Below are 12,909 nucleotides of genomic sequence, written 5' to 3'. Positions count from 1 at the left end.
CTGCTGTTATTACTATGATCGTGCTCATTTGCACAAGGAAAGGGGAGAAAGAATGGAAGCATCGGGAGGAAAGAAACACAGGACTTGAAAGCCCAGGCTCTCCTCCTGGCGTGAGCTCATGGGGAACTCCCGACCCCTCAAGGTCATGGAGGGGTCTCACTGTTCACAGAAGACCCATGAGGAAGCAGAGCTACTTGGTTTTTTAAATGATAAAATTTGGGGGGTGCTTGGTTAGCTTAGTCGGTTAAGCACCTGACTCTTGATCTCAGCTCTGGTCATGATCTCACAGTTTTTGAGGTTGAGCCCCACGTCAGGCACTGCACAGACAGCACAGAGTCCGTTTGGAATTCTCTCTTTCTCCCTCTTTCTCTGCCCCTCCCTCCCTCACGTGCCTGCCCGCTCTCTCGCTCTCAAAAATATGTAAACTTTAAATGATCAAATTTGGGCTTAGGGAGATTGAGGAACTTGTCCCAAAGTCCCACAATTAGTAATATGATGTGAATGTTACGATAAAAATGAAGAAAAAGGAAATTATCCCCATTTTACACCGAGAAATACTCTTCATGTACCGAAATAGACTTAGATGCATATTTTTTAAAAACGAAGGAAAATATTCCTAGCATGTTTGAAAAGATAAAAGAAAAAAAAACACCTCTAAAATTTCCCAGTAGTCCGTGTAGTGCCCTTATGGGCGATTCTCTCGGTTTTCGTTGTTTTACATTTGCTTTGTCTTCCAAACGTCCGTGTGTCATTTAATATTTGGGGGAAAGTGAATTTCATCACGGAAAAAAAAAGGTGGTAAGACTCCTGCCCAGCCGCCCTCTCCCGATGCCCTGAGAGGCGCCCCTCGCGGACCCCCTGTACGTCCGTGCGCGCGTCGCACGGAGACTGCGGCCCGGGTGAGCGCGGCCAGGGGGCCTGCGGCTGCTGTGGCTGGACCCCCGCTCCCTTCTGGGAGCACGTTTGCCGGCTGAGACTTTCTCCTCGTCGTGTCTTCCCCTCCCGCGCGCCTCATTACCACCCGCTGGACCCCACCCCATCCCACGACCCCGGAGACGGGTGTCCAGCCATCGCCCCCACCTGAGAAGACAGGAGGGCGGTCCCATGGCCCAGACGGGCCCGTGCCTCTTGCCGCCTGCTGTCCCGTCCTGGGGCTGACGCCCACAGCCTGGGCCCGGGGCCTCGGAAGGAAGTCCTCGAGTTCGGGTAGGAGACTCTGCTCTGGGGGAGACCAGCTGCCTGCCAGACCCCCACTCAGCACGAGGTCATGAGCCCTTGCAGGCTCTGAAAGTCTCTGGTCCCCCGATGGGAGTGTCCGGGACCCAACGTTCTGCCCCTGCCCTTTGATTCACCTGATCAAGTTGTTGAGGCTGTCGATAGCTGACGGTGTCCAGCCTTGCTCTGTGGGTCCCCGAGCTGCTCGGAGGGGCCAGGGTCGTGGCCATCTTTCCCCTCACGTTTACAGAACAGGAAGAGCTAGGAGGCCAGGAACCCACCTTGCGTTAACTCAGCTGTGAGCAACTTCACGGTGTTTCCTCATTTCGTATCTGCGATAGGCTCTGATAGGAGTCACTTCCTCCAGGGTTGGCGGTAGTAAGACTCTTCCAGAGACACCCTGGGGCATCTTGAACACGCCTGACACCAGAGACGGGGGAGTGGGGGATGGGCCCTGTGAGGTGTACTTGGGCCACTGTGAGTAATGGGAGGTGAAAGCTGTCAACGGGCAGGGGCTTTTAGCCTCAGGTGTGAGTGGTGAGTGTCACCCAGCCACGACTCCCCCCACTGTCCGCATTGAGAGTGGCCTCCAGTGCCACCATCCCTCTGACTGGAGCCCACCCCCAGCTTCCCGATGGTGCAAACGGTCTCAGAAGGGAGGGTCTGGAGCCCAAGTCAGGGCCTCCATCTGGCCCACGAGGCCCGCAGAGGGGGATGCAGACCTCCTTCTAGCCCCCGTCACGACACAGCAGAGTGTATGGATCTAGGTGCCGTCAGGCCTGGCCGGAGAGCAGAGGTGAGCAGATCAGTCGGCAGGCTTTCTAGAGCGGCTGGCTCCAGCTCGGTCCAACGAACTGTGAACTGAGTTCTCTCTGGGCCCCCACGGCAGAGGAGGGCTGGAGGCCACGGCCTCTGCCCTGTGGGAACTCACTCTTTTGGCTGGTGACCCTTTGTTCTCTTGTGTTCCAGACATCGATGAGTGTGGGCCACCCTTGCCGGTGTCCTGTGGAAAATTTGCAGACTGCCAGAACACAGAGGGGAGCTTCTACTGCAAATGCAGCCCCGGATACCTGCTTGCTTCTGGGGCAAAAGCATTCCGGAGTGAGAGTGAGAACACGTGTCAAGGCAAGAACCACCCCGCACCTTCCGTCTCCCCATCTACGAGGTTTGGGGTCACTGGTCTCACTTTCTCCACAGAACGTCCTACCTGGTCTCCTATGCCTTTCCAAACGCCAGGGCTCAAGGTACATCACACGCTCACAGCATGTGTGTTCCAACACAATATCCACCTTCTTCACCGTCATCAAAGGCTGCCGTGAAGAGTCCTTCCCCTCCTGGAGCCCACATGCGCTTGGCCACACTGGGAGCCCTCCCAGACCCCCGGGTCATGAGAAACGTGGGGGAGGGAGGTTTGAGGAGGGAGGAGCCCATCTTCCCCAGCTGGCCCTGGCCCTGGCCAGCAGCCCTGCCCGGAGAAGACACCTTCTGGCTTCCTGGCTTGGGTTCTTGTCCGCTCAGCCTCCATCTGTTTTCCCGTGCAAGGCTCTGCCTGATTCTCCCCAAGAATTTCAACATATGGACAAACATCTGGGCCACCATGCTTTGCCCCTAGGACGCCTCCATGTGAATTAGAAAAGGCACCCCCGCTCGCTGAGGAGGAGACGGCGGGGCCTTCCAGATACTTCTATCCCAGGAAACAGCTGCAGGCAGGCCTCCAACACCCTCTCCTTCCCCCTGCAGACGTAGACAGATGTCAGCGGAAACCCAGACTCTGTAAAGGCCGCAGCATCTGCATCAACACCCAGGGCAACTACACCTGCAGGTGCCCACCCGGCTTGGAGCTCAACCTGAGCGACCCAAACGTGTGCTCAGGTAGAGGCCCTGGAAGACGCTGTGAGGCTGTGAGGCTGCGCCGGAGCTGGGGCGGGGCCAAGGCGGACCCCGCAGCCCACGGAGCAGGGAGAAGAGCCTTGGGTTCCTGAAACACTAGGGCTTTGCTCTGCCCAATCATCTGCCTCCCCAGAAGGCCCACCACAGAGCAGGGAGGTAGCAGGGCCTTCCGGGCCTGGGGTTCCCTTGTGGAGCCCCCCGCCTCTGTGAGCATCCCCTGGTCTCGCCCCTTCCTCACCTGCCTCTTGGGAGCAGGGGGAGGGTGTCGCTTCCAGTTCCTGAAAAGGGAGCCTGGGCTAGAGCTGGGGAGGGAGTAGCTGAGAGTCCTTGGAAAGAAAGTCCGGTCCCCATGACTCAGTTTCCCCCCTGGTTTCACAGCCTGTAAACCGGGGACCATGGTCCCTGCCACGCCCATCTTGCAGGGAGGCCATCATAAGGTGCACTGAGATTGAGGTTGAAGGTCACCAGGGGGCAGCACGTGCAATAACAGCAGGGTCCCTGATGCCGGGCAGTGAGAGGTGGGTGCAGCCAGTGGAGGGGACCCTGACCCTCTGGCTTTGTCCTCAGATGTGAATGAATGTACCTCGGGGCAAAACCCGTGCCACAACACCACCCACTGCCTCAACAACATTGGGAGCTATGAGTGCCGCTGCCTCCCTGGCTGGAAGCCCATTCCTGGGTCCCCCAATGGCCCAAACAACACCGTCTGTGAAGGTCCAGAGCTCAGATGCCACATCCTGGAGACCCACACTCAGAACAGCTGATTGCATGCGTATTCAGTGGCACCCACACCACCCAAGCAGAATGAATGCTGGCGGTGCCCTGCTGTGCCAAGCGTTAATTCTCTTGAGGCTCGATGGGAAAAGATCTGGGGGGGGGGGCGGGGATCCTGGGGAAGGAGCCGGGGTACTGAGGAGCAGGCTCCTTGGAGACCCCAGGCGGCAGCTAATTACCAACTGGGACAAAGGTGTTTCAATAGTTCACAACCTGCACATCTGTACAGGGCTCACGTGCTATGTGTCAGGCCTCCCCACACTTCCCATAACTCCTGCATCACCAGGATGTGGGGTCGGCAGGGGACGTCACCTCCAGCCAAGGTGGGAGGTACTAATATGGGGAAAGGGGGCGGGACACAGAAGGAGAAGGGCCCGAGTCCCATCTTTGTGTCCCCAGATGTGGACGAGTGCAGCTTCCGGCCGCCTGTGTGCCACAACTCCACAGTCTGCGTCAACACCGTGGGCTCATACAGGTGCCGCTGCCGCCGTGGCTGGGAGCTCAAACCCGGATTCCAGAATAAGCAAATGAACACCACCTGTCAAGGTACCTGGTCTGACCTGACCCCAGCCGCCATCCCAACACACACACAGACACTCTCACACCTAATAAATGGCTGTTTTATCGCCTGCAGAGATGTCCTTCCCTGCCTGGACCGAACCCCCTGGAATCAAGAGCCAGGTGGGTGGCCCCAGCAGGGACCAGGAGGCAGGAATCCCTCTGTGCCGCCCGCCTAATTCCCCCAATTTCCCCAAGCTCCCCCCACCCCCACCCCAACACACATACGCGAGGCTCTCTGACCCGCCCCTTCTCCTCTCTTCCCAGAGACTCTCCAACTTCTTTAAAAAAGTCCAAGTTCTGCGCAGAGACTTCAAGCCGGCCTTGGCTCAGGGCACCATCCAGGTAAGAGCACAACTCAGGAGAAGAAAGAGAACCTGGGCATCCCATAGAGGCCTGGGAGGAGGCTGCCCCATCACCATGACAGCTTCTCTGAGACCCCGCCCCTCCCACGGTGGGTGGGAGAGCAGACACGCCAGTATTCACACTGCTGGGCACCCACCTGCACCCACAAATGACTTTTCTTCTCGCTGTTTCTGGACATTGGGCTTTATGTCATTCTTGGCATTTGTGAACAGGGTTGACCATGAGCGCTGGATTCCAGGGGCAAAGACCCAGGGAATCAGCCCCAGTACCACCTTTATCTACCAATCAGTTTCTAGGGGCTGTTCTCCGGGGCTGAGTGGGCAGGGTCTTCGTGGCTCACTGGCTCCATTCACTCATCCCCCCCCAGGGCCTCATAGAGGGGGTGGATGAGTTGTTGCAGACCCCGAGAGACCTGGAGGCACTGCCCCGCTCAGAGCAGCACCGTGTGGCCACGAACCTGCTCGCTGGCCTGGAGGACGTCCTGAGAAACATAAGCCAGTCCCTGCCCAATGGGACATTGACCTTCAATGCATCTGCAGGCACAGGCAAGTACTGGGGTCTGCCCCGGGCTCCTGCCCTGCCCTTCCCCACCTCGTTTATCCCCCAGCCTCACTGGAGCCAGTGACCACGCTTGTATCTCAGTGTTACACTCCCTAAGCCAATTAAAAGGTTGAAAAGAAACGAATAAAACTGTAAATCGTATACATTTTCATTGTAATATACATTATCAGCAGAGGAAATCATTCTAATGAAGAATTTAAGATACAAAATGGAAACATCTTCAAAAGAAGACAATTTATTAAATTTTTCAGAATGTAAATTTTGTATTATTTGATATTTAAGTTCATCACCATTTTATTACTTACTTTTATTTAGTTTTTAAGGTTTATTTACTTTTGGGAGCGAGAGAGACAGAGCTTGAGCGGGGAAGGGGCAGAGAGAGAGGGAGACACAGAATCTGAAGCAGGCTCCAGGCTCTGAGCTGTCAGCACAGAGCCCAGTGGGGCTTGAACTCACTGACCACCTTTTGTGTAGCCATTCACTCACTGTTGGACATTTGGGTTGTTGACACCTTTTGACTATTTTGAATAGTGTTACTATGAATACTTCTGGATGAGTTTTTGCTTGAATAACTGTTTTCGGCTCAATGTATATAGACGTAGGGGTGGAATTTCTCAGCGATATAGTAACTCTGTGTTCCATTTTTTGAGGAATGACCAAACTAGTCTTCCAAAATGGCAGTGCCATTTTACATCCCCATTGGTAACACGCAATGGTTCCAATATCCATATTCTCAGCAACACTTGGTGCTTACATTTTGTTTTCTGATAGCAACTTCAGTGTATGTCAGGTAATATCTCATTGTGGGTTTGATTTGCATTTCCCAAGTGACTAATGATATTTAATACCTTTTCACATGATTGTTGAATATTTGTATATAATATATATATATGAACTTATATATGTATACATATATGTATACATTTATATATATATGAGCTTATATACTTTTTTTTTTGGAGACATCTATGCAAGTCCTTTGCCTATTTTTAAATCAGGTTGTTTGGCTTTTGGTTGTTGAGTTGGGAGAGTTCTTTATGTGTTCTAACAGTAGACTCTATGAGACATGTGATTTGCTAATTTTTTCTCCCATTCCACAGATTGTCTTTTTACTTTCACGAACAGATGCTTCTGTTGGATGAAATCTATTTTCTCTACTTTCTCTTTTTTTGCGTGTGCACTGGTGTCTTATCTGAGACTCCATTGCCAAATCCAAGGCTGTGAAGATTTACACCTGTGTTTCCTTCTAACGGTTCTAGTTTTAGCTCATAAATGTAGGTCTTTGTCCCATTTTGAGTTAATTTTTGTGTGTTGTGTGAGGTAGGGTCCCTTCTACTGCAAGTGGAGATCCAGATGTGCAAGCATCATTTGCTGAAGAGACTTTTCTTTTTCCATTGAATAGTCTTGGCATCCCTTGTTGAAGAAAATCAGTTGACCACAGATGTATGGGTTTATTTCTGGACTTTCAATTTTATTTTATAGGTCTGTATGTCTATCTTTGTGCTAGTACCCTACTGTTCTGATTACTATAGATTAGTAGTAAGTTTTGAAATCAGGAGGTGTAAGTACTCCAATTTTTTTTTTCATTTTCAAGATTATTTTGGGTATTAGGGCCCCTTGCAATGTCCTATGAATGTTAGGATGCACTGTTCCATTTCTGAAAAAAAAAGGTGGCATTTTGGTATGGGTTGCATTGAATCTATAGATCTCTTGGGAAATATTGCCATCTTAACAATATTATGCCTTTTATTTTTTTATTATTTTAAAAGATATTTATTTATTTTGAGAGGGAGAGAATGGGAGAAAGAGAGAGATAATGAGACAGAGAGAGACAGAGAGAGAGGGAGAGAGAGAAAGGGAGAGAAAGGCAGAGAGAGAGAGAGAATCACAAGCAGGTTCCACAACTCAGCACAGAGCCCAATGTGGGTTTCAATCTCACAAACTGTGAGATCACCATCTGAGCTAATATCAAGATGTTCAACTGACTGAGCCACTAAGGTGCCCCAATATTAAGCCTTTTAATCCACTAACATAGAATGTTTTCCTAGTTATTCAGGGTCTTTCATTTATTTCAAAAAATATTTTTGTACTTTTCTCTGATACAAGTCTTGAACCTCCTTGGGTAAATTTATTCCTAATATTTTGTTGAAGATCTTTTACATCTATGTTCATAAGAAATATTGGTCTATTGTTTTCTTTAATGGCTTTATCTGTTTGTTTTTTTTTAAATCAGAGTGATGGTGGCTTCATAACATTATTTAGGTAGTATTCCTTCCTCTTCCATTTTTGGATGAGTTTATAAAGGATTCTTGTTAATTCTTACTTAAATGGTTGGCAGAATTCACCGGTAAAGCCATCTGGTTGAGGCTTTTCATTTTGGGGAATTTTTGATTACTGATTTGTTCTTTTTGCCTGTTGTAGGTCTGTTTGGACTTTAGTTATTTTTCAGTTACTTTTGTAGTTTGTGTGTCTCTAGGAATTTGTTAATTTCATCTAGGTTATCCAATTTGTTGGTGTATAGTTGCTCATAGAATTTTCTTACAATCCTTTATAAATTCAGTGTGTGTGTGTGTGCGTGTGTGTGTGTGTGTGTGTGTGTGTGTATGTAAACACACATATAAATGATAGTATTATTACAGCCTCTACAGCCACAAATACTATCCACACTCCCTTAATAACTCTGACATCTCATAGACCTGTCCCTGAAGGTGCAAGAACAAGGAAACAGAAATGTCACCTTGAGTCTGAACCAGGCAAAGATGCTGCTGAGCTTGGATGAGGTGCATGAATCTAGTGACTCAGGTAAGGGCCGAGATGGGAGGTCACAAGACGCCCAAGGACGTGACACACGGGGACCTGAAGCTCACGGGGAGGTAGGGGGCAGAGTGGGGCCACTAAGGGTCCATCTGAGGAAGAAGGGGCGCTGGTGGGCACCCTGAGGTATCCACATTGGCCTGGTCCTGCAGGTCCTTCGGTGGTGGGCCTCGTCTCCACTCCAGGGATGGCCAAGTTACTGGCCGAGGCGCCCCTGATCCTGGACCTTAAGCAGCAGGCAGTTCTGCGTGAACACAAGGAATTGCTGGGAGAGGTCTCCCCTGTCCTGCTCTCAGATGTCGTCTCTGCCTTTGTGAGCAACAAGGACACCCAGAACCTCGGCTCCCCCGTCACCTTCATCTTCTCCCACCACGTGAGTCCTGGTGGAATGGGGCTGTGGCTGGGCAAGGAACTGATCTGGGTCCGGGGCTCAGCCTCACTGTCGAGATCACCCTTTGTGTCCTGGGGGCCTCCTCCGTGGGCGCCTCCTTCCCCCAGGAAAGCCCTTTGCAAACCAGCTTTGGATAAGAGTCTCCAGCTCCCACCGACGCTCTCTTCCTACAGTCGGTGACGCCCGGGCCAACGCAGAAGGTGTTCTGTGTCTTCTGGGAGCACAGTCAGGATGGAGGCGGTCATTGGTCCACCACGGGCTGCAGGATGGCGGCCACCGGAGATGCCAACACCACCTGCAAGTGCTCCCACCTCAGCAGCTTTGCCATCCTCATGGCCCACAGCCACGTGCAGGTGAGATCCCTGAGAGAGGCTGCTTTCCACGTCTATCGCTCTCGAACATGTTTCCCCACATGGAGGAGCTTAAAGAAACATAAATTTATGTCTTGTGGTTTCTGTGGGACGAGAATCAGGTGTAGTGTAGCTGAGTTGCCTGCTCTGGGTCTTACGAGGTTGAGACCGTTGAGTCAGCCAAAGCTGCATTCTCCTCGGAGGCCTGGGGTCCTCCTGTGAGCTCCCTGGTTGCTGGCAGAATTCTGTTCCTTGCAGTTGTAGGACTGGGGTTCCACTTTCTTTCCGGCTGCGAGCAGGGGACCCTGCTCAGCTCCTAGGGGCAACCTGCATTCCTTCTCTCAGGCCCTCACACAGTGTATCAGCATTTCTGTCCAGAGGCCAGCAGGAGAAGCTCCCTCACCTCAAACGCCCTCAAACTTTGAATCCTTTTCTCTAGGAAGAGCCTAGAGCTTTGAGAGCTCACTGATTAGGCCAGGCCCACCCAGGGTGATGAAATGCCTCTTAAAGTCAACTGATCTAGGACCTGTGACTGTGATGTCCTTTTTGCTGGGTCCCAGGAGGAGGATCCCGTGCTGGCTGTCATCACCTACGTGGGGCTGGGCCTCTCTCTGCTGTGCCTCCTCCTGGCAGCCCTCACCTTCCTCCTGTGCAAAGCCATCCAGAACACCAGCACCTCGCTCCACCTGCAGCTCTCGATCTGCCTCTTCCTGGCCCACCTGCTCTTCCTCACGGCCATCGACCAGACCAAGATCAAGGTACTGACACTGTCCCAGAGGACCCCCTGCCCTGAGCCACGGGATGCTCAGTTCGTGGAGCCCTGCTGCACTGATACCTTAACACAATATCGTTGGGCGACAGGGAGGCTGGAGGGGTAAATAGCCTATTTCACGTTGACTGATGAAGCAGAAGACAATCCTCTCTCAACAACTCGACCCTATATACATATATACGAGTTCTCCCCGCTGGCAAGGTATGGGAGGGGTCCTGGGGCCACCCTCCTCCCTGACAGTCCCTCCTGGTGACTCCTTTCTCCTCCCCCAGCTGCTGTGCGCCATCATCGCGGGGGCCTTACACTATCTCTACCTGGCCTCCTTCACCTGGATGCTGTTGGACGGTCTACACCTCTTCCTCACGGCACACAACCTGATGGTGGTCAACTACTCCAGTGTGAGCAGGTTCATGAAGAGACTCATGTTCCCTGTGGGCTATGGAGTCCCGGCTCTAATCGTGGCCATTTCTGCTGCATCCAGACCTTCCCTTTATGGAACACCCACCAGGTAAGTGCCAATTCCCACTGCCCCTATCTTCTCCAGCAGGATCATGGTCACCACCAGAACCAGAGGAGTATTTTTTATTATGCCCAAGCAGAACACAGAGAAGACATGCTAAGTAATCACCCTTAGGACATCTTTCTGGTGGGAAGTTATAAGTTAAGCAGAATGTCTTTAAAGTTCTGTCCTTTGAATAGCAAGACTGAAATCAAAAGACACGCTTAGGACATCATTAAAACAATAGAATCTACTTCTTTCTCCAAATCCTTTAAGATGTTCCAGTTTTTTAAAAATTTGGAGCTAGAGCTGATTTATGTAATCAAGTAATAGATTTTTATATCACGGTTAAGATATACAAGGTACTTACTTTATGCCATGAATTTTTCTAACCATTTTTGTATGCATTAACTCGGTGAATACTCACACTAAAACTGTGAAGTAGGCAGAGCCATTTGCCCCATATTACAGGTGAGTACACCGAGCCACACGTAATCTCATTAAATGCCCCAAGGGGAATGGCTAATAAGTGGCAGAACTAGGATTCAAATCCACGAGTCAAGCTTTAGAGTTTGTACTCTGACATTTCCACTGTTAATGCTTGGTTTCACATTTTTACATTTTTCTTGAAGTATATTTCACATACCCTAAAATTGACTCTTGGAAAGTGTACATACAGATTAGTGTTTTTTAGAATGATCGTAGAGTTATGTATGCATCACCAGAACATGCAGACATGACTGGAACACCTTCAACCCCCTAGAAGAAACCTCACACACATTAACATTCCCTCCTCAGTCCTGTTACCCTCTTCCACCCCAGCCCCCTGGGCCACCACTAATCTACCTTCTGTCTCTAGGGATCTGCCTTTTCTGGAAATTTGACTTAAGTGAAATCATACCTGTGGTCTGTTGCTACTGGATTCTTTCACTTCGTAGGATGCTTTCAAGGCTCATCCATGTTGTAGCAAGTATCATGACTTCATTCCTTGTGGTTCCTTGCTGCTGCTGGTGGTGTTTTGTAAATAATATTCCACTATACAGATATACTGCATTTTTTCAATCTATCATTTGATAGGCTCTTGGATTGTTTCCTTTTTTTTTTTTTTTTAAAAGGAGGCTTCATGCCCAGAGCAGGGCTTGAACTCACAACCCTGAAATCAAGACCTGAGCTGCGATCAAGAGTCGGACGCTTAGCCGACTGAGCCAGTCAGGTGCCCCAGGTTGTTTCCATTTTTTGCCATTATGAGTGATGCTGCTATAAATATACATGTGTAAGTTTTGGTGTCAACATATGTTTTCTTTTGTTTCGGATATATATCCATTTGTGGAACTGTGGGATCACATTGCAGATCTATGTTTAGCACTTTGACAAACTGTCATCTGTTTCTCCAAGTGTCTGCCCCAGTTTCTATTCACACAAGCCATGTGTGAGGGTTCTAATTGCTCTGCATTGTCATAGATCCTGGGTCTGGAGTTCTCGCTTGTCCAGCAAGAGAGTGGATGCAGGATTAAAATGCGAGAGCGGCTAATGTCCGGGAGGAGACAAGAGCCCCAAGTAAGGGTCCTTGCTCTGTTTTTATTAGGATCAGAAGGCTTACAGGCGTGATGGACGTGCACAAAGAAATGAAACTGTGAACATTAACTCAAGGGCGTGAGGAAAAGGGGGTTTTGAAGATATGCGGTGGTAGGGGTTTGGATCAATACAACACAAAGTCCAGGAGCCAAGCAGATGGTTGTTTACAGCAGACATGAAACGCCACATCTGTTTACCTAAACTTGCCTAGGGCACAAGAAAGAAAGAGCATGCTACCTCAGGGTCAACGAGGCATGTTTCTTTTGCTAATTAGCTCCATTCTGGGCAACTTCGCCTTACTGAGGTCTATAGCCCTGTTTACCTGTTTACCTATTTGGGTCCTTCCTTTCTGGGAAAGCAGCTTTCTGCTATTGTACTAAGTTGGGAGGCATTTCCACCCTGAATACCTAATCTTGTTTACCTAATCTTGGATGCCTTCATCCTGTGGCTTTCTCTTTCTTTATGCCTTGTTAACCCATCGGTGCAAGCTCAGGGATTCCTAAGCTTATTCCCCACACTCTGCCTCATCAACACTTATTTTCTGCATTTTAAATTTTAGCCTTCTGCATGAGTTTTAAGTGTTATTTCATTGTGGTTCAGACTTGCAATTCCCCAATAACTAGTGATGCTGAGTGGCTTTTCCCGTGTTTATTGACCATTTGCATATCTTCTTTGGAGAAACGCCTTTTCAAACCTTTTGTCCATTTAAAAAAAACATTTTTTTTAAAGTTTATTTTTATTTTTGAGACAGAGAAAGACAGAGCATGAACGGGGGAGGGTCAGAGAGAGGGAGACACAGAATCTGAAGCAGGTTCCAGGCTCTGAGCTGTCAGCACAGAGCCCGACGCGGGGCTCGAACTCTCGGACTGTGAGATCATGACCTGAGCCGAAGTCGGATGCTTAACCGACTGAGCCACCCAGGTGCCCCACCTTTTGTCCATTTTTAAATTCGGTTATTTGTCATCTTGCTGAGTTTTTGAGTTCTTAGTATATTCCGGATGGTAGTGCCTCATCAATTTGTGATTTGCAAATATTTTCTACCTCTCCATGTCTTTTCACTTTCTTGCAAAGTGAAAAGTTTAAAGCAGAGAAGTTTCTTAATTTTGATGAAGTCCACTTAATTTTTCTTTTGTTGTTTGTGCTT

General features: G+C 49.7%; 1 protein-coding gene across 4 annotated transcripts in view; it reads left to right on the top strand.

Moving 5' to 3' along the window:
- ADGRE2 (adhesion G protein-coupled receptor E2) overlaps window positions 1-12,909 on the top strand; it is a 30,765-nt gene that overhangs the window by 5,049 nt on the left and 12,807 nt on the right. For 2 of the 4 annotated variants that reach the window (XM_086698868.1, XM_086698866.1), the window contains exons 4-14: window positions 2,185-2,340; window positions 3,673-3,819; window positions 4,279-4,425; window positions 4,514-4,560; window positions 4,705-4,782; window positions 5,171-5,348; window positions 8,059-8,166; window positions 8,331-8,551; window positions 8,743-8,922; window positions 9,480-9,677; window positions 9,964-10,199. In XM_086698868.1, the coding sequence (XP_086554994.1) occupies window positions 2,185-2,340; window positions 3,673-3,819; window positions 4,279-4,425; window positions 4,514-4,560; window positions 4,705-4,782; window positions 5,171-5,348; window positions 8,059-8,166; window positions 8,331-8,551; window positions 8,743-8,922; window positions 9,480-9,677; window positions 9,964-10,199 (1,696 nt within the window). The remainder of the gene's footprint in view (window positions 1-2,184; window positions 2,341-3,672; window positions 3,820-4,278; window positions 4,426-4,513; window positions 4,561-4,704; window positions 4,783-5,170; window positions 5,349-8,058; window positions 8,167-8,330; window positions 8,552-8,742; window positions 8,923-9,479; window positions 9,678-9,963; window positions 10,200-12,909) is intronic. The other 2 variants (XM_086698867.1, XM_086698869.1) reach the window with 2 other exon arrangements.

The sequence above is a fragment of the Puma concolor genome, chromosome A2, assembly GCF_028749965.1.
Source record: "Puma concolor isolate L17-30 chromosome A2, mPumCon1.1.hap2, whole genome shotgun sequence".
In the NCBI taxonomy this organism is placed as follows: domain Eukaryota; kingdom Metazoa; phylum Chordata; class Mammalia; order Carnivora; family Felidae; genus Puma; species Puma concolor.
This window is presented reverse-complemented; position numbering and strand designations above follow the sequence as displayed.